The sequence below is a fragment of the Saccostrea cucullata genome, unplaced genomic scaffold, assembly GCF_032062105.1.
Source record: "Saccostrea cucullata isolate Sc308-1 unplaced genomic scaffold, CSIRO_AGI_Scuc_v1 ctg10525, whole genome shotgun sequence".
Taxonomy (NCBI): Eukaryota; Metazoa; Mollusca; class Bivalvia; order Ostreida; family Ostreidae; genus Saccostrea; species Saccostrea cuccullata.
The window spans coordinates 77,601-100,396 of record NW_026921796.1 but is presented as its reverse complement, the minus strand read 5'-3'; the positions used below and the strand labels follow the sequence as shown (position 1 = coordinate 100,396).

The 22,796-nt window shown below is 32.2% G+C and overlaps 2 protein-coding genes across 2 annotated transcripts; one reads left to right on the top strand and one right to left on the bottom strand.

Moving 5' to 3' along the window:
* Positions 1-3,915: 3,915 nt before the first annotated feature.
* LOC134260726 (anoctamin-6-like) lies at positions 3,916-21,806 on the bottom strand (the record flags this gene model as incomplete). The annotated part of the gene is made up of 9 exons (XM_062743274.1): positions 21,511-21,806; positions 19,120-19,194; positions 13,033-13,116; positions 12,405-12,472; positions 12,012-12,029; positions 8,302-8,364; positions 4,706-4,876; positions 4,298-4,396; positions 3,916-4,058 (listed from the first exon to the last, which is right to left on the bottom strand). Coding segments are annotated over exons 1-9 (767 nt in total), but the record flags the coding sequence as incomplete, so codon positions are not given.
* LOC134260723 (uncharacterized) lies at positions 10,434-11,075 on the top strand. The gene is made up of 3 exons (XM_062743267.1): positions 10,434-10,538; positions 10,667-10,718; positions 10,927-11,075. Exons 1-3 carry the CDS (start codon positions 10,434-10,436, stop codon positions 11,073-11,075), a joined length of 306 nt encoding a protein of 101 aa, XP_062599251.1.
* Positions 21,807-22,796: the final 990 nt, after the last annotated feature.

Genomic DNA, 22,796 nt, shown 5'->3' with positions numbered 1-22,796 from the left:
CCAAGATGATATTGTAGAAACTGATGCATGGCAGATTACGTAAATATTTATTTACCATGATAACAATGTAAATATACTTATATACTTACTCTTCACCATTCCACTCCACACCAATATATCTAATTACATACAGTTTCAAATTGTGAAATAAAAGAACAAAAGCCCCAACCACCCCCTGTAGACACCGTTTACTATTAGTTATCCAGGTTCAATCAAGGGTGTACGGGGATTTTCCCCGGGTTTTATTCCATACACCCTGAGGCCGCAAGCCGAAGGGTGTACGGAATAAAACCCGGGGTAAATCCCCATACACCCTTGATTGGACCTGGATAACGAATTTATTTCCTTTGTACCAATAAAAATGCTTTGTAAACATCAGAGTGTGTCTCAATCTATCGATTAGATAACTACGTACTGAGAATGTATGCACTGTGACGTCACATTTTATTTACACCCGGCCCAAGTCGGGTGCACGGCTATTTACACCCGACTTTGTAACCAATCAAAGCTCGTGTTACAAGCTAGATAGGAAATAAATGTCATTATCCATTCTTACTGAAACCAATGCATTTCTTCGCAAATGAGGTAAAAGTTTACTTCTCTTCAATTTTTTTCCCATCATTTTCTAGTAAATTAGGAAATGTAATATTTTTGACAACATAATGAAATTAACATGAAGCCTTGATGATCCATCTTCCTAAAAAAATTAAATTGATTGATTTCTCTCTAACAAAGCATCACTACCCCCCATCCCACCCCCCTCCCAAAAAATAAATTGCTTTAAAAGATCTTTCCAGCAAGGCATTCCTTTTTGCTAAGATTTCCATCCCATTTGAAATGTTAGCTCAAAAACAGCTGATAAAAGATTCTAAATATTCCCTTACAAACAGATAATTTTTAAGCGGTTAGCTTCGCTAGCCGCTATATGGCATGTGTCGGCAACCGGAAACCTCCATAAGGCGCTACCTATCGGCATCGCTTTATCGCTCGTAACCTTATCCTTCTGCAACCAAAACCGGAAACTTCCACAAGGACCTACCTATCGACAACGGTAACTTCAGCAAATGATTTGTATACTGTCGGCGTAATACGCCCCCTGGTTAGAGATCGACAATATGCTGTGAAGTCTGACTAAAGCCAGCCCCTACTATATCACTTCGTACTAACGAAGTATATGCTGTGTATGAAGAGTGGCTATTATAACGATTATATCGAATTCTTATTAGTATATTTACCAAAGCATTGACAATACTTACAACACTTACTTTTAAGAACTGAGAATTTGGTCCTAATTACATGTGTATCGCGCGATCGCGATTTCTGGCAACTGTTAGTTTATTTTTGAAAGTTTATTATACAGCAGGTTGGAGGTTATTACAGACTGCAAAAAACATCAGCAAATCTCTCGATCGAGTTTGATTTTCCTTGCCAAAGTATTAAGAAACACCATTTATTAAGTTAATACCTGAAAAGCGCTTTTATAAAAACACCGAACGCATCTGTAAGTTTTACACTTTTTGTAACGTTTTCGGAAACAATAGGGTTACCTCCACTATGAAACGTTTGTTTTTCTTCTCTTTTCTTCTCTGTCTAATAAACAGATTATAAAAGCTCTGCTCCCAGGGATAAATTCTCTACTCCGTCTTTGATAATTTATAACAATCGATCATAAGGGATTACTTACTATTAGTTTTGTAAAAAATAATGGAGCACTTAAAGTAGTAAAATCAATTTTGAAAAAAAAATGGAGAAATATATATTAATTTTAATTAGCATTGTGATCCTTTTCTAAAAATCAACCGATATTATTTTCACAGAAGAATGAGGTATGAAAAATTTTGGCAATTAGCAAAAATTTAAAATATATACTTAATGCTTATTTATAAGTTTTGAAAATTTGATCAATTCCTAGGGAACGTATTATTTAAGGAATGAATTTAATAGCTACCCATTTTATACGGTATAAACTGGGTTGGGGCAGTTTACGCTTTATAAACCGCGAATTTAATTTTCATTCATTTGCTGTAAGAAAAAAAGATGATTGTTCTTACAAAATGACTTCAATTTGTACAAAATTTGAATGTAACGTCAGGCGGATTGAGACGTTTTTGACGTGTGTCATTGTGACGTAGGCAACCCATTTTATACGATATGAAGTAAATTTTTTATCCAATCAAATACAGCGTTGCAATCAGAATTAAATTATTAGCTGTGAAAATACTTTTAAAATTTGAATTTGTTCAATTTGTCGAATATTGTTTTAAACGTTTGAGAAGAATACAATTAAAATACAGGTGTTTAGAGGCACATTGATAGAAAAGAAATCAGTGTATATTGTTTAACTGACATATTGAAGAAATTGACACTGATAATTTCTTAAGTTACACTGATTTTTAATGTACATTTGAATTTTTAAATACTAGTATTGATTGATTACACAACTTTCCTTTTCATGTTTTATTTGAGAACAATATTGCATGAAGAGTATATGATAAAAATACCTTATATGTCCTTATCTAGATATTGTGCCTTATATTGTGCAAGACTTCTTTCAAATGATTCTCATATACCATTTACTTTATTCGAACATTTACTTGTTTGAAAAGTCAATAAAATATATTTCATAAAGCTTGATAATCTTGTTTACTCGCCAGTCTTCCCGTAGAAGTAGTAGTTTATAATATTACTAAAGGAAGTATTCAGTATCTGTATCAAAATACAGAATGATCAATGATCGATTTAAGAAGAAAAGCTGACTCCTGAAAGTTCAAGAGGTGGGATCCGTTGCCTAGAAAAAGTAAGCATCCCTCGTTGACAGGTTAATTATATTGCCGCGATGAGCCTACACAACTGAATCTCTCTGATATCAATTCATTTACAAAGTCTCTCCTCAGCCATCCTTTTTTCTCTGACTAGCCAGCTGTAGATCTACACTACTCCAAATCCATTAATCTAACTTGTCATTTTTTTAGTTGTTTGTTATAGTAGGCTTTACAATTACCTAATTTCAGATTCAATAGAGAATAAAAGACAATGAAATTTTCAACATCAACATAATTTTTTTTTATCTAGAGAACAATTGGATGCCGTCAAGAGAGAATTTTTAAAAATGCACTTCCTGTCTTTCAAACTGAAGAAATCTCATGTTTAAATTTTGAAACATGCATTTCAATCTTATTAAAATTTATTTAAATGTTCCAAATCCGCTACCGCTTCTGAAACATCTAACATCCCATTCAGGGTCACATCAGAGCGACCTTTCAATTATGAATACATGTACAAGTAAACACAAACACTTTGGCCATGTAGATTCAAGCCTCGGTAAACAGTTCTCAAATTAATTCCACGGCTACATATCATCATTATTGATACTGTCTTATGTTGAATTAAAGTAATTTTGGAATAAATTTCATGTATCTTCTGCAGTCTGGCATCTAAACGTGAATAATGCAAACGAAAGAGCACAAACTATACAAGATACCCCACATGTCATACATAACACAACTTTTGCAATGCATATCTTTTTACTACAAAACTCCTCGGGTGTTTTGGTTGGGTGGTGAAAACAAGAAACCCATCTGAACTATTAGCCAGGATTTCGGAGGAACCATTTTCTTTGCCTAATCGAAGATTCACTCTTACATGAACCCAAATAGGATGTTGTTAGATGTTTGAGAAGCAGTAGCGGATTTGGAACATCTAATTTTAATTAGATTGCATCCATCTGTGACATCAGTTTGGAACAAAAACAGAATGTCTGGGTTTTTCTTCTCTGATGACATTGGACAAAGATATGCATACTTAAATATAATCATTTTATGCACTTTTTCGGTACATATTAGATGAAAGCATGCTAACCGCTTTTCAGTACTTTCAGTACTTTGATTTATATAAGAATTATAAATTTTCCCTTACGTGTCCATACGGGCCCTGTTGAAGGGTGCGGTGAAGTAGTCAGGATCGTCCGGTAGGAGATCGGGATCGAGGTCAAAGGGCGACGGAAACTTACTCCAGCAGACCTCAAAGCAGCTCTCTAGCTGTGTCTCCATGTCATTCTCCTATAAAAAGAGATAGAAAAAGTATGCACAGTGCAATAATATACAATTATGGACTCTTTTGGTGTTGAATATACTTGTTTTGTTATTCACCGGAAAAATATTCATATTGACCGAGGTTAAAAATGGACAGATCAATCATTTAGTTCATTGTTAGTTTATTACAATATTTTTTTCTCACTGGTAGTTTTTATAAAGTGAAATTCTTTTCTATTACAGTTCTGTATAATTTTTATATATACCGCCAGAGGCATCTTGATGTTGAGGAGTTCAGCATATCTAGCCAGTGTGTCCCAGGGTGCATGGACTTTAACAAAGCAAGTTTTACCATTCTTTGAGGACTGAAATATTAGTTTATAAGCAATGATTTTTCAATATAATATAAATGACATGACAGAAATTTTGCTTTTTTTTTCACCAAAACTTTCTTCATCTTTAACATCTGAACCTTTTTAATCAAATAAAAATTATTTTTTCACATCAATATCTACAAAAAAGCCAATTAATTTCTACATATAATGAAATTTAAAATTTCTCACCTACATATGAATACCAAATCATAAATTAATGAGCACATTTAAACATTTACGATTAAATTTATGTCTTTTTTGTATCCACCTCTGAAAACATTAAAATAGTTAGATCCCCACCTCTTTTCCCTCGTGCTCTAGCTCCAATCCTTCCTCTATCAGATTTTTCTCGAACGTCTCCCGCCTCTGTTTTTTCTTTGGATCCTCCTCATCCCCCGGCTCGTAAGCCAGGATGTAATCGATCTTCCTCCTCCCGTCTTTGAAGAACAAAGTGGCTTTCTCGTTAATTATCTGCAATAAATAAATTTTCACTTATTCATTGGCAATTAAAAATTTATTCTTCAAATATCATGAATATATTAATTCATGTTGTTTTTATTTTTAAGAAAAAAGATGCAGCTTCCTAAAATGTTGTTTGTAAAATCATACACTACATGAGTAAATATTATCAGGTCTCTTATACATGACTATAATTACAATATCAAAATTTAATTGGACAAATTTCTGTTCAAAGAAATTAATAGGAGAAATTTATCTTTCTTATGTTAAAAGGGCTTACAGATTTTATAAACAAGCATATTGCTACCTTACTAATGATAGCATGGACATTTCTCATACTGTTACACACAGTACCAAATTGTATTCTTTTTTTTTCCTAAATACCCAACACACAGTCTTAGAAAGTACATATATTTCATTTTTGTTATGGTGAATCAGTAATGACATATATGCACCAAATGATACACAATGTTGCTGTACATAAGAGGATAAAATACAGTAATATGTTATAATTGTATTATAAGTAATCATATTATATGACATGCATGTACAATTTAGATTTCTAACCAAGTAATCTATATACAGCTAATATACTTTATACCTTAATAACTTAAAACAAATATTCCAGGATTTTTTAGCATGCACAAATCTATTTTCATGCACCTTATAAATTAGCAAACAGATAGTTAAAACATATTATATGAATGACTTAAAATAGATGCATATAAAATTATACACCAATGAAGTCTTTTAAAAATTTGAAATCACCAACTTATAATATATAATAATAAACTTCCTGACAATGAATGCAGAAAAAATCCTATAAAAGATTAATTAAAGTAGTAATTAAAAGAAATTACTGTAAGCAGCAGAAAATAACTGTGCACATTTTACACAAATAAAACAGACTGCAAGAATGCATGCATGTACCAGCTATATATATATTCGAAAATCTGAAAATGCATGAATGCAGAAATTGTATGACCACACAAATATGTGTAGAAAAGACTGCAAACTATCAATTAAGTTATTATTTTTAAAAAGTAAAAATCAATGAATTGTTTTGGTATTTTTTTGGGTTCTATCTGTTTGCTTTTCACTGATCATTGTCATATTTAATAGATGATCATTGTCACAATTAACTGTAACCTTTTACACTAAAAGAAATCCAAAGAGAACATAGTTTGAGAGACAAAAAAACCAACATGCTCAACTGATAAAATAAATGGATTTTTGTTTGCAAAATGAGCCGATTAAACAGAGTGCACTCCCTTTTAATTTCCTAAATACACCAGATCCACAAAACCAATTTTAAAATCAAACCACCAACACAATGTCGCAAAATGTACAAATTAAAGAAATTCGTAATCCTTCAAAATGTACAAATTAAAGAAATTCGTAATCCTTCAAAATGTACAAATTAAAGAAATTCGTAATCCTTCAATTTGTTACAAAAATTCAAGTGATCATGAAGACAGAGAAAAGGAAAAAAATTGAGCCTTGATGCAAAAAAAAAAAGAAGACTTTTTCCTACTTTCTGTCGCTCCTTTTCGATTTCAATTTGATCTGTGGAGTGATATCCTTCCACCAAACGAATCTCATCCGAAATGTTCACCGCAGTCCCACTCATTGTTCTGATTAATTAGCCGGCTTCTATCAACATTTATATTTTAATTAATTTTTTTTCCATTCAAAGCATCTCACTTTAATTCACTTCAAATGTTCATTTCATATTAAACAGTTTCTGGTATGCAATTGTCTGTAGTTGGATACATTTTATGAGCATCCCAACAGTGAAAATCAAAATTTTAAATTCCACAAATAAAACAAATCACACTGCAATTATCTCATTATGAGTAAGCATCCAGAGTCACGAATACATTTTATTACTGTACTTATTTAAAGGCAAGTCAAAATTTCAATATATTTTTTTCCCTGTACAGTAAGTTTTGAAGGAAGTGTAATCATTCTTAAAGTAAACATTCCAGATTCAGTCAAGCTTTAAATGAACTTATAGCTTGCCTCAGCAGACACAACTAGAAAAGTTGACGTCCCTCGTTTACTCAGTATTTTGCTGCGGACTGCCTCTGGTGTAATAATATGATCGGATATACATAAACATCCACAGCTGACTAATAAACTGTTTGATCTACATGTACAGACAGTATTTAAATACATGTAAAGCAGCTGGACCTTACATTTATACAGACTCTTGGAAACACAGATGCAATGAATGACCAAAATTGGGTATTCATGCAAGAAACAGACAAATTGTAAATTTAAGTGCCCCTTTTCAATGATTTTACCTAAAGTGAAAGCTGATTCAACAACTTCTGAGTAGCGGCCTAAAAATGCAAGAAGTGGTAGTATTACAATTCTAGCACTCATTTCAATTTTAAAAGCATAATAATAAAGTAAAGATTTACTCTTAAATAATACTTATATAGAGTTAAAGCTAAGTGAGGAAATAACCTTCTTAGTAAGAGGAAGTTATAAAAATCTCCACTTAAAGGATCTTCCCTAAGGAGTCACTATTGACCTTTGAACTCTTACACTCCACTGATATTCAAACTGCCATCAGAAAATCTTTAAGGACCCCCCCCCTCCCCCTCATCACCACCATCCCTTCCCATTGATAATCTACAATGTTTTAGCTCTTTTTACATTTAAGCATACCTTACTGGTCAAAATTTGCCAGAAATGACTTTTTAAATTGATATTTTTTATAAAGGTATGAGTCATTTATCCATGAGAGAGCTATCCCTCTTAGCAGAGTCTCCATGAACCTTAAAATAGAAGAACTGAAATCAATTTGACCTGAAATTAAGAGCCATTTTAAGTCTAATTTGAGGGATTATAGTGCCTACAAAATAGCAGTTTACATTCAAAACACATTTGCCCTAAGAAAAACAAAATGTTGCCGTAATAAAAATAGAGAACATAATTTTCTACGAAAAGCCCTACTTTGAAAGAGAGACAAAGAATTAAGAAATCTTTTTAAAATGCACTGAGAAAGTGCCAAAGACCAAATAAAATTTGAAACAAAAAAACTGTATTGATCATGGTATGCACATATATTGGTAGTCAGCAAGATGACATATAAATAACTATTTTTGCCTAACTTGAATCTACAAGCATGCATCTGCCATAATAATTATAAAATGTATCATATCACAATATTCACTAAATGCATATGCCATTATCCATTCTATTAAATAACATACCAAGGTAATTTTCAGATGTTACATCTACCTAATGTTATTGACTGTCATATAGTTTTCATTTCTAGGACAATATCTTAAATAAAGCAATATTAAAGCAATGCCAGAGACACTGACAACAGACAAACAAACATACAAACAACACAACCTAACACCTAGAGACTCATAAATACATATGCTGACAACACATGTTTCAAGATGAAACGGACCAATCACCTGCTGTGCATATCTGTCAATCAAATTAGTCTCCTCCTCCTTCTCCGCCTTAGCCCCGCCCTCCTAAATTCAATACACACAATGAGTGAGGCTAAGCTTTACATACATAAGTGACATGCCAGCATTTGTTTCTCTCACCCAGATTAAATAAAGAGACATTTAGATGAATTTTTAATTTGTATGAATTGGTTGAAAATTATAGGACATCATGCACTGGACTGTATGTACAGGGCACCTGATCCTGTTAGTAAAATAAAATGATCATTACATGTATCATTTAAATATGGGTATATAAACATTGATACCTCAACTTTAGTTTCAATGAAATGAATAAATTTAAAGCATTCAAAAACAATAGGAAAATGTTAAGTTCTTCAGATTTTTCAAACAAAAAAAACCTTTCATCATTTTCTAAACCTGAGATATCAGTTTTGCATGATGGTCACAGAATGAAAATTGTTGGACTTTGTGTCTATTTTTCTGATACATCATTCTCAGTCCACAATTAGAGCAGTGAAAACTTATGTAACAGTCTCATTGCTGAGTACTGAATCATTAGTCTTACATACACATGTGAATACATGTAATTTCACTTTCAAAATGATGCTGGTACATCTTAAGACAGATGAAAGTTTTAGATCAGTGGATGTTAGTCTATAGCAGTAAAAATTTTAACAGCAGCAGGGTATTAAGTATTGAGAGTAAGTTGTGGGCATATTTTTACAATTTGCAAAAGCAGCAACTTGTCTTTCAAAATAGATAGAAATAATCAAAACACAAAGTGCAAGCAACTTTCATTTTGTGAAAAAGATATGCTATTTTGGCTAAAGATATCTAAATCTGTAACTTAAGGAATGTACAGTCAAATCTAAAGAAACTGCAAATCATGGAAAATTCATTTTTTTCATAATCAAGTGAAAAGAGTAAAAATTCCCTCTTTTTTTTTTACCCCTGCATCCCACTTTCACATATTTCGAATTCCATTTTAAGACTTTAATGTAGTACATGTGTATCATTCCCCAATTCCTCATAAATATCATTTTGGTTTATTTCCTTCTCAGTTTGTCAAGACTGGGTAAAATTTTTCAATCCTTATAAATGTAAGTGTATGAGGACTTGAACTTCCGGATCCACCCCTGCAATTGCTTCATTTGAAATGTTGCTGATTTCTGATTTGACTGTACATTACAGGACATAATGGAATGGTGGGTTTGCTCTTTACCATATCTTCTTCTGCCAATAAGCTGGCAGTGTCTTTTGTATTAACCTGTAGATAAAAATTAGCTCTATTAGTGTTCTCCTTATTTTAATACAGACCTCCACTTGGTCAATAAATAATACAGTTTTTAGTGAAGGCAATACACTTCCAGTAATACAACTCGACCTTTTTATCTTGATCTTTGAATTTTATAATTATATCGAATAAAGAGATACAGCAATGCCAGTGGTCCATAACACCATTGCCTAAGAGATCAAAGTTGAAGTTCACTTGAAAATCACTTGAAAATTTATGTCCTCTTAAGTTCACCATACTTAGGCATGACTTAATTAAATATACTGTCTTAATTTGGGATTATTCTCTTGACACAGTCACATTGATTAAAGCAATATGAGCTGCATGTTTGACATCGGAAAAAAAATATTTCAAATTTGTAATTAACTAATTCAATTACAGGAAAATAAAGCGTTTATAAACTTTTGTTGTTCATATTTGCTATGAAAGAAGTTTTTATAAGCTTTGATTGAAGCAAAATTGAATTATTGTCGTCCTGTACAATAATGATTTCTTATATAATACTGTATATTCGGTTGTACAGATATATTTCTTCTGAAACGTTTTTTAACTTTATTTTGGTCTTTATTGATCATAAGGGTTTTAATTACATACAGATTAATCATAATAACACATTTTACTGGCAAAATAAAATTCTCAAAAATGCAGCTCATATTGCTTTAAAATGTAAATTAATATACATTCAACTTTATCAATGTTTTTCCTTAGTCAATCAACACATTACAATATCTATTTGATATTTTATCTGTTCATTACAAAACAAAAAAATTCAGCTAAATGCTCTTTTCACATCACACATAATTAAATTAAATTTGATAACATTTCTCTTTCAAACTCTATGTCCAAAATCAAAACCAATCCTATTAGCCAACTAGTCTCGTTCAACCAGACGCTCGGCTGTCTCCGTGAACTCCGACCAGCAGAGAGTCTGGTAAAGAATCACGTCAGCGTTTGTAACCGTCAGAGGGCGCTATCTTGTTTTCATTTTAAAAATCCTTTTTGTAAGCAAACGTTATATACGTTTCTTCTGATTGATTGTTACTTTATATTAATAAACTGATCTTTAATTAGGGATACCAAACGAGAAATTACAATATCAGTCGAAAGAATTTGTATTACGCAGGTAAGGCTAAACTACTTTCACTTTGGCTTTCGTACAGAATATTTGCAAGACATAATCAAATACACTTACCTATAACTGGTGGGCATTACCGTAAACAATTCCTCTCTAACGGTTTTAACTTTTAGACATAGAACTTTTACATCTTTAAGTTATTTTTCTGCTGATTTATCATGTATTTGTTTAAATCTTGTAGGTGTGTTTTTTTCAGCCAATCAAAAACTTTACCAGAATTTCGGTAAGCCTCGCTTTGGCGTTACAATCGATATCACGTATCTTTACCAGACCCTCTGGGTGGTCGGAGATTTACGGAGACAGCCGAGGGTCTGGTTGAACGAGACTATTAGCCAACATGTATAAAATTGCTGCTTAACTGAAATATGCCACTTTCAAACATTTCTTATCCTTTTCCCCAAATCATTACCAGGTAAATGTAATACACCACAAACAGTGCAATGGGACAATACTATGCTCTATATTTCTAGTCAAATTTAAGTGTCTTTTTTGCCTGCATTTTTGTGAAAGCTAGTTGAATCAAATGTAACAAAAAAACTTCCCATAAGGCTTAAGCTTGGGTTTTAAGACTCAATATATAGTAAATTCACTAAATTTTTGAAGGATTCAAATTTTAGGGTTTATAGGTAAAACCCTCAATCAAATTTAACGAACAAATGACAAAATTATGTTTTTGAAAAAATGATACTTTAAACATATCCATGAAAATTGATCCTGCAATAGATATGTTTTATTTGGCAGCATATGACAGGCAGACACACAGACAAAAGCTAGGAATACAGTCTGTGTCAAATGCAAGTGTGTTATAGATGAATGTTGCTACCATTATAAAATACACAAGCCGCAAGGTACATGTAACAAAATCAAAATCACATTTTATTTTAATTAATGATTACTACAGTAATCATTAATCTCACTTTTGATCTCATTGACAGTTTCACTCTTTTTTACTTTTCATTCCTCTCATTGAGTAAACTAAGACTGAGATCAAAATTTGTTTCGCAAAGTTTTTTTTAACCCAGAAGCCAGGTGTAGCAATAATATAAACATCCTGATTTGCCCTGTAAGCTACAATGTTATGTAAATGAACTACTCGACAGGAAACTGTGTACTAAAATAATGTCGGATTTATTAAAACTATCGATCAACCATTTAACTCCTATCAAAGTTAACAAAAATGGAGGTGTATACATTGCATTCAAGCTAATTGAATTCATTAGCATGCAGAACAGTGAAAAAATACAAAATACATTGGAATGGCCTGATTGCACTTAAACATACCTCATCCTGGGGTTCAATCTGCATTGCATGTAAATTTGAATTAGGAGAGCTTAGTAGTAAATTGTTTTATTAGCTTAATAAATTAATATAGAGATGTTAAAAATCTGCAAATGTTACACAAATCACACAGATAAATTTAATTTTCAATACAATTTTTTTTATTTCATTTTGTTAAATAATTGTTAATTTATTATTATTTTTTTTTTAGTTTGTTGTGGAAGTGCTTTTATTTAAGGTCTTAATTTGGGTACTAAATAAGAGGTGATTCCCAACCAAAAATAAATTAAAAATCATTTGTTATTAAATTCACAAAAGAGTAATTGTTACTGGGCACAGTTAGAAGCATGTACTGGTATTGTACACTGTTAAAGGGGAGGGAACTCCTGATCTTACCTGAGGAGTGTCCATGTTAACTTCTACAGAGTTGTCCTCCCTTTCTTTTTCTTTTATCTCATCTTGTACTGCAAAACATGTTAAACACTCAAATACTTTTTCATATTATTTTCGAAAACTCTTTATTCTCTACAATATGCAAGAATTAATCTACAAACTAAGCCTTATTGATAAATTTATGTTTTCTAGTTTTTTGGGGCATTTTACTCAATGCAATTAGCTGTTAACAAAATCATTATTATTGTTCACTCAAGCTTCGTTTTAAAATACATTTAAAATATTGCTTAATACCATATCTTTCTAGCCCACATACTTGCTGCAGAAAATTCTCTATGCTTGTTGATTATTTTACATTAATAATTTCACTTCACATTCAAATAATTTAACTTGATAATACATGTACTATCTTCACATAAAAGTAATCTGAAACACATTTCAATATATCCTCTTCTCCTCTGTTTGACAACTCCTCACAAACAATAATATTGTAAAACTTACTACTCCCTCCCTTGCTGGGTTTATATTGCAAATAATTATGTAAAATTCTATTATAATCTACAATAGAATAGATTACAATACATTTATGCCATCTATAATTCTACTTTGTTCCTAAGTGCCTTGACCTTACCTTGACCTTCGAACCCTATGGGACCGGAATTAGATCCTGGTACTGCCGGGTACAGGTGAGGTTCGGGACCACCTGGCGCCACCTCTACAAAAACACAAAACATAAATTTGCATAATCTGTGAATCAATCAATAAGAAGAATCTTGGAAACAATATTATTATTCTGGCCTTTTCTTCCATCTATGACAAGTTATTCTTTTATTGTTGGGTCAATTACAAGTATAATATATTTACATTATAGATTCTCCTTAATATCACTGTGATATCTTTGTACAATGCAAGAGCATTTTTGAATAAAAAAAATCTTTGAATAAATTCAGAGTTATCCCCCTTTCTGCAGAGCATTTGTCAATTTCTGTAACAAAATATACATTTTACAGGAAATGTAGGGGCAGAAATGCCACAAAACCCTGCATTAAATAATGAGGAATATTCTTCCACAGCTGTGTAAATAATAGGAACTTCCTGATGTACAAGCAAAGTAAGGGAATCTTTATCAACTGCCCTAAAAATAACTTGTTCATAATAATTTAAAACAAACATTTGCAGTATAGAGAGATGTAGAACCTTACTTATAATACATTTCCTTAAATAATACATATAATCCAATTGAAATGATTTTCGACAGTAAGAATTACATTTATGAATATACAGAAAGCAGCAATGTAAGAAATTTCAAAGTATGTGTTTTGATGCCGGTATTGTATTCTTAGATTGTCTAATTTCATTGACAAGAAGTCTTCATACTACTTACATGTATGGATAGGGTAGGGTTCAACTGCGGTCTGAGGAGGCAATGCTCACAGTGGAGCCACAAAACAGAACCCTTTCCCCACCCCCACCCCACCCAAAATTAATCTTCTCTTTAACATCATGCTAAACATTCCACCCCACCCCAATATCCAATTGACAGGGATACATGTACCCAAGTATTTAATAGTCATATGTTATAAAGAATATCTTATTCTTCATGTTACTTGCACTGTTTGGTATAAAATATTTGAAATTCACAAACTGTCTTTTTGATTGCATCAAATCTCTTCAAAATTTAAAAATGCACAATTTTTCATATTGAAAGGAAAATATACTTACTAGTATGGTGAATTCCATGATTCATTTTTAAATAAGAATTATCAAAAATCTGACAGATGACATCTTACAAGAAAAAAATTTTAATTTTCTACAGCTCTGTCAATCACGTCCAAGATAATGAAAACCCCATCCATGTCAAGGAATCAGATGACAGAAATTTTCCTTTCAATCACCATGGAAAAAGCAACACTTTGGATTCTATTTCACCGATAATAATTCGTCACATCATTAGACCTGGATTCCTTTACATTATATGTTTGTGTATAAATCCCTGCTTAACTACCTGACTATTCCACTTTTAACTGTTAGATAAGCCAAGAATTTATCTGAACAGAAATAAGAAAAAAATATTCAGGTACGAAAAACGTACTGCCTAATGTAGCATATTGGCGTTTTTCAATATATCGCTGTCGTGCTGATTTTATAATGGAAATTGCCTTAATCCATGGAATGTGATGCTGATTTAATAGGCTTAAATGTCAAATCATCATGCATAACCATAAAATGTATCACAAAAATTCATAATGGGGATAGTGGACCTTAATTCCTCCCACCCCTCAAATGCCTGTGGGCATGCAACAACATCTTGTAATACCAGGTACTAAGATTGCACTTTCACTAAAAATTATTTTCACATAAATTGCATCATTATCATTTTGACTTTTAGACAATGATAGTTACATTGATCTTTCAATCAACATAGTATGCATTTTTTAAATTAAGCATTAGTTTTAATATATAATAAATAAATAATAAATTTTAATTTTCAGGATGATTGTTGGAGAAATTAAATTGATTAAAATTGAAGGATGTAAGGTTCTAAATTTATTAAAAATTTGAAAATTATTTTCATATAACTGGGCCAGTCCACCCACATCCTTTACTAAGTACATTTCCGGTACAATTTTAAAATTGTATACATGTACCAGGTACAAAATTACATGTAAACAGTAACTCAATATACAGCTAATATAATTTTTAATATCAAATATATATATTTCAGACATTCAAACATTTGCATTAGTAGGATTTTAAATCAAAAAGGTTCCTAGAAAAAAATTTTAGTCACTTTTTTAAAATTTTGATAGCTCTGACGTTATAACAACTATCATTGTATTAAAATACATGTACATCATATTAAATTAAGAATTTTAAAAATTAAATACATGTGACCTACGTAAATAAATTAAGATTATACTTTTATACATACTTGTACATACCATGAATTGACAAGCACACAGAGTACAAATTAATGTAAAATCAAAAATCTCTGACCTTGGATCATCTGATCTGAAGAATTCATAGTAAGGTCTAAACTACCCTCAATAAAACCTTGACCTTGTACAAAACCCACCTGTCAATTCCACATAGCCATCCATCCTTAACCAATCTGTGGCTCTATAAATATACAAATTGTAAATTTCTCTGTTCAAATTTGTAAATTTCCCCCTCGATCTCTAGTTCAACTGAATGTGTAAACCAAATTCCTGGAGAGTTTACATGTTAACTGAGAAGGGAAGCTAATTTGACATGTTTAATGTGTAGATGTGTATTATACATGTAGACATATCCTTGGAGGAACTAGGATGGACTATGTATGATAAACTTGGCCAGTGGATTACTCAAACACAACACAATCAACGCCCAATGATTTATTACAAATAACTACAGAAGTTTACCACTGTGAAATGTGTGTATATTATGTGTTTATTATCTAGGTGAATGTTTATTCAGGTATATTGAAGCATGAAAAATATATCTGTGACCCCTCCCAAGCAACATCAAAACTGAATGGAAGGGAAAAATGCTTCAAACAAATCATATGTTTTACTCATTTCTGAATATACATGACTGTCACATTGTATTCAACTGAAATCTAATATAAACATATTATTATTATTATTATTATTATACAAAATTTATAGAGCGCCTTATATAATAAACACAATTACTCTAAAGCGCTGTACAACATAGTTAAAATACATACATAAATACAACATCAAGAATAAAAATTTTGTTGAATAGCATAAGAAAATAAAATTAAGTATTGATAACCATTTTAAAAATTAAAAATATTTTTGCAAAATGATGATTAAACGATATCAAAACACGAAAAGAGAAAACTGCATACAATAGAGCATAAGAAATTTAAGAAGATTAAAAATAACCAAATATTTAAAGTCAGAAATCTTTAAACATAAGTAAATAAATAAATAAATAAATAAAAACAGTCTATATTTGACACTTAAAAATAAAAATTTAACCGAATGCTTCCCTAAAAAGATGAGTTTTCAAATGTTTTTTAAAAGTGTTCAAGGATGGGCATAAAACCAGATGTGGAGGTAAAGAGTTCCAGAGGGATGCAGCGGCCACGTCAAAACGTCTATTCCCATAGGTTGATGTTCGGCAGTGTGGTCTTTGCAATGACAGCTTGTTTGCCGATCTAAGGGAACGACCAGGTTGATATACGTTGATGAGCTCTGCAATGTATTTTGGTGCTATGTTGTTGATTGCTTTGTAAGTATAAATAAGAATTTTGTACTGGATGCGTTTGTCAATTGGAAGCCAATGAAGGGAAACTAGGATCGGAGTAATGTGCTCCCTCTTCCTGGAACGAGTAATAATGCGTGCTGCTGTGTTCTGTATTCTTTGTAATTTGGCTATTTCGGTTGTATTTATGCCATAGAAGAGAGCGTTGGCATAGTCGAGCCTAGATGTCACAAGAGGGCAGACCAGGGTCTTGCAGGCATCTTCTACAATCAATGGACGTATTCTCCCAATGTTCCTGAGCTGATAATAGCATGCACGAGACACGGAGGAATTTTGCATTTGCATGCTAAGAGACTTATAGAACCACACCCCGAGGTTTTTTACACTGGTCGCCTCTCTCACGATGGTGTCACTAAAGTTCAGATGGTAAGATGGAGACTCCTTGAGTTGTTGTTTCGGAGTAAAAACTATAAATTCTGTTTTGTCCTGGTTTAGTTTTAGCATGTTGGAACACATCCACTGCTTGATTTCTTCCAGGCATGTTTCAAGTCTCAAAGCGGTATTATTCCAGTTATTCCTGGGTTTAAAGACCAGATAAGCTTGGGTATCATCAGCATAGCAATGATGGTGTATGTTGTTTTTGGAACATATGTTACCAATAGGTCTGGAAAAAATGGAATATAACCTTGGACCCAACACAGACCCTTGTGGTACACCACATCTAAGATGGTAGTCCCTGGAAAAAGAAGATCCAATAGCAATTTTATGCGTCCTTCCTGATAGGTACGACTTGATCCATGCGAGGGCCGAGCCAGATATGCCAAAACCAATTTCTAGTCGATTTATCAGAATGGAGTGGTCGATGACATCAAAAGCTGCAGATAGGTCTAACATAATTAATGCCACACATGAACCAGAATCTAACGCTGCAACAATATCGTGATGGACTCTAAGTAAAGCTGTTTCAGTAGAGTGACATGGGCGATATGCTGATTGTAGATTGTCATGAAGGTAATTTGACTTGCATAAATAATTGAAGAGTGAGAGCTTGTTTCAAAGTAATATTGAACAAGTACATATAATCATGTGTAAACAAAAATTTTGATTCTCTACAAACTCACAACTAGTCTAGTGAACATGCATATTTTAAGTTTTTGAAATCAAAACCTCACAAGATGCTGAGCTAAAATGTTTTCAGAGGTCAAAATTATACATGTACATGTATACATACATTAAAATGTATGTACATTGTAAACTAAAGAAGCAGAAATGATATCTGATCATAATATATTAATTTCTTCTACAAGTTACAACTAACATATCTACATCTATTTTAATAGTTTGGCACTGTTAATCTGATAATCTTTGGTGTATAAAAAAAAATGCATAAAAAAAGCCTCTCGAAAGATCTGTCTTATCAGCTGTATTTATACTACAGCTAGCCCCGATTCTGTCTGAAACTGGAGGCATGTATGAATCAGATGCCCCCATCACTCAAAAGGATTTACAGAAATTTGAAAGATATAAAATTGTGTGGGAGGGATATCAAAGATGCAATGTACACTTGAGATGTACATTTCCTGACTAAAGATCTACATCACACCTAGATTTGTGATGATGTATTTATATTTATTTACAGTAGTAACCATTCATGTACGGTACAAATGTATATATATTGTTCATTTCGAATTTAGGTCAGAGATGTAGCAGACCCTTATTCAACAAAATAATGTACCGTAGCGTCCATTTTGACATGAAAACAGTGTAAAATGTCATATTCCGTGATATTTTTCATTTTGGCTAAATGGCAATATAAGGTTCCTATCTTTACCAATTAATACAGATGAAAAATCAATGTAATGTTGTCAAGAATGTATTGCTATCAGGCTATGCTGAGTAAATGGCAATATATTAATATTGTAATCAATGGACTTATAGTCCAAAGAAAAACCAAACAGATTATTAACCATAATATTTAAATAACATACAAATAAAACAAATCAGATGTTGATTGTGATATATATCTTTCAATAGTGTAGCTTTGTGGCACATTATTTCAACAGATGCTGAAATTTATGGTGTTTACTAGAAATGGCAGCTCTTTATAAAATAAATGGTGACATATTTGTGTCGCACAACTGACCGCAGGTCACTACACAATCATAAACATTCCACATACCCATAGCCATATCTACCTGGCTGCATGGTACAGGTGCAAATAAGAACTATGTCCTAAATGAAATCTATCACTTCTGCTTCGATTCAAGGACTTCAAATAAATTAAAAATTTAATTGACAGCTTAATTAAAAGAAAGCATAATGTTCCTATTGCTGGAGATTAATTGATAGAAATATCTAAATAACACTGTGATCCATCATTCATGACAAATTGGAACAAGTACAAAAATTTTTAAAAACAAAATTTTTTTAACAGAAAAGAAAAAACAATGACTTTGTGAAAAAAAAAAATAAATGCCTTGTATAATAATTAACTACTTGATCTTACCTGGTTGGGCCGCGGGTGGGGGGTACCCTGGGTAGTTGACATCTATCTGGGTCACGTTGATCAGGGCAGGGTCCCCTACAAGTACATAGTAATTCATTAAGTAACAAAGATATTAAGTACTTTTAAATTAGTTAAAGATTTATAGTTTATAATAAATACTTTGCTCTTATAATGCAATTAATGAACTGCGTAACCCCCCTCCCCCCATCCCTAAAAAAAACATACACACTTTTTAGCTATTATACACATATTTACCGGTATATAAAGGCATTGAAAATTGGGCTTAGCTTAGCCCCTGAAACAATTTTTGAATGTTGGTTAAAAGTCCCCTCCCCACTTTCATTCTGCTTCCGATGCCTATGTTCATTTTTTAACACATTAATCAATACAGTTATATTTTTCAAATGCCTTATTAATCTGATACGAATCATTTGATTGTACTATGAGGATTTTATCAACCTATCAGAAAATCATTATTTTCCGTGTCTAGATTCCATTACTTATATCAAGGAAATGTCAGCCTCATATCTAACTATGACTATAACCATGATAACAAGAGCAAAAAGCTATCAGTGTCACTTGATGGATTTTAATCTTTTTATGATTTCCTGGATCTCTACAGATAATTGTTTAATAGCTGCACCAGTACAACAATGCAGAGTCCTCTGGAAAAATCTTCACTGTGGAAATTCCGTGGATAAATATATGAACAGTCTGTTATGGGATTGATCAATTATCATGTATTTGTCTTCATGTAATCCAATGAATGATTTATCATGATTTTCAGATGACATATTTCATGTTTTTCATGCTTGGCTGTAAAAGGACAACTGACAGTAAAATATGATAAAGAGGAGAGAGAGAGAGAGAGAAAGAGAGAGAGAAAACAGACGGACAAACAAGGAACGAGAGAGAAAGAGACTGAAAGAAAAAGGGGGAGAAAGAACTGAATCTGCACAATATCTGTAACTATTTTTCTGTAATTAATTTGTTTTTAATTAGAATATCGATAATGGCTAACATACTATTGTGTACTATTGTGTACTACATAGTAAAATTACATGTATTAAGTATGTCGAAAATGACTAATCTAAGATTTCCTGTACTCATGCTTCAGAAAACTAAAATTCTTAAAGTGGGTCTACCAAGCAAAACAACATATCTTTATATTCATCCAAGTCTTGAAGTGTACATGTACTTGTTAAGTCCATGACAAGTAGGTATTCAATTTATGAATGGGAAAAAAGCACTTCATGAGGAAGAAATAAATAAACTATTAGATAGATATATAATTACATTATAAAGATAATATAAAGTTATGTACTTACTGATACTTGTTTATGTATGATAGTGAATAGAGTCATTATTTAATTGGTTTAAAAGTTTATAACTGTACAAGGAAATTAAATGATGCAAAAACAGTTAATAACATGTTAATTATGAAAAAAATGTGGGAAGGGAAGAATGTACCAAATTAACTGGTTTCCATCATAAAGACATATTAATTATTTAACCTTAAATATTCTTTTTTACAAGTAGTATTTTTTTTACAGGCAAACTTTGATATTTAAGTAGAATATTGTGTATCAATAAAATTAAATTGTAAGAGGTACAGCAATAAACAAAATTTGAGAATAAGAATGATCACATCATTATTATTTATTAATTACCAAAAAGCACACACTAAAAACTTTGAATTTTTGATTTAATTCACCTGTACACGACATAGACAGAACTCAATTCAGTTTAAACATTGTTACCTATAGCTGTGTATATACACTTTGTACAGAAGAGATTAATACACTTTCATTCTGTGTCACACAATACATTCCTGGCAGTACATAATATACACACTGTCCACTGTCCAGCCTGTTGACACTAAACTGACCCCTCAGGGCAATGATGTCTCCATACAATGCGATGGAACACTCAGAGTGGACAGCAGAAGAGTTGGTGTATTGATTTCTGAGGAATTCTGTGTTAACTGATGGAAATAGCCAGCCCATGCATAATTATTACTTCCATGGAATCACCCTAAATCATAAATTTTACTTATACACAATAATGAAGTATGTGGATACCCAGTATCTGTAAATATGCATGTATATTTACTCTGTTTAACATGTTAAAAAGATTTTCTAAACATTGATTTTGAAAAAAAAAAATGGCATATACTCATAGTCATATCAAATGTAAAGAATTATTTGTTCTGGAATTTAAAACCGGGAAAAGCTAAAAGGGGTGTAAACATTTCGCAATCTCTGCAGACGCCTACACATACCAAGAGAACGAAGTTTTACAAGATGAAAGTGACAAGTCTGATAGTAAACAAAATCTAAATTATATCCTGATAAACTGTATGTCGACCTATATATTGCACTTTTTGTTTACCTTTATTCTCTTCTTGTAATTCAAAACCAAGCGGAACTCTTTCCATGCTGAAACTCTCGCGGGCTGGAATGTCAGTTCGGACAGAGTTATTCTACCCCCTTCCCTCACCAAAAGGCAAACAAATCCCGCGCTCTCTTACTGATGTGTAAATCAAATATCCCTCTTTAGCATTTGTAATGTTCCCCGACACACTGAATTGCAGCGGTCCTTTTGTCAATATCCTCTCTGTTCCAAAACCTGTTTATATTTTGGCGAAAAAAAATATTGATTTTTGGTGGGGATTTGTTAACTCATACAAATTTTATTCGAGTTTCAAATTACTTTCCATTACAAATGAACTTCCATTTTCTTCCCCTTTATTATGCCTTAATACAAAAAGGTGTAATCTTTATAAGCCTTATAAAACTTTGTCTTCAGTCTAATAAAAAAAAAAACAGGATATCAATGGTGCGATGACTTTAGGATGGATGTTACATTAAAGTTTTGCAATTTAAGAAATTCAAAACTATCTAATCCGTAGCAAGTGCTCTAAAAGCCGGATTTGGTATGGTTCCTCGATCATAGGGATGTAGAAGCTGTACTTATTACATAGCGGTCGTTACCCAACATACCTGGATGTGCATATATCCGTAATAAACTCAGAATGTCAAATGTAAATGATGTCAAATTACTAAAAATTAACCCTGCATGGCCACAATCATTTGCATTTGAATCTTTTGGGCATTTAGCTTTTGAAAAGTGACAAGACCTTCCTTCGAAATTCCTTCGTAATTTGATACCAACCAGTGGCGGATTCAGAAGTTCATGTGGGGTGGGGGGGGGGGTGCACCTACAATTAATTTAGTCCTATGTCAAGCTGACTTCCAAGATACAACTAATATAACAAATTTTTAAACACTAAAAGAATTAAAAATTAAATTCTTTTCAGAATCCCTAATATGTGTGCTTTCAACTTACTTGATATACTGTCAATATGATTTGGAATATCAACACACGTGTACAATTATTGAAATTTCAAAATCTAGGGCTTGAAAATCCCACTTCACATGTGTATTCGATTCATTATGACAAGGCCTTTCCATATTTGAGCTATGCATGGATTTTGTATGTGTGTGTCTTTCCATTTGTTCACAAAGAATTTTACTCTGCAGGGACGTAGCAACGGGGGGGGGGGGGGGGGGGTTGGCCCCTCCCCACTTTTTTCCCCAACGTTACCTTTAATACTATAGAAAATGTTCATTGAAAGGATGGTTGCCCCCCCCCCCTTTTTAGCATCGTTTAGTGAT

Excerpts from the sequence above, each read along its gene's own strand:
- LOC134260723 (XM_062743267.1), top strand. The coding sequence starts at position 10,434 with ATGTCCAAAATCAAAACCAATCCTATTAGCCAACTAGTCTCGTTCAAC. Across the intron at positions 10,539-10,666 it reads AGAGTCTGGTAAAGAATCAC|GGATACCAAACGAGAAATTA; the intron begins GTCAGCGTTTGT and ends ATCTTTAATTAG. Across the intron at positions 10,719-10,926 it reads AAAGAATTTGTATTACGCAG|CCAATCAAAAACTTTACCAG; the intron begins GTAAGGCTAAAC and ends TGTTTTTTTCAG.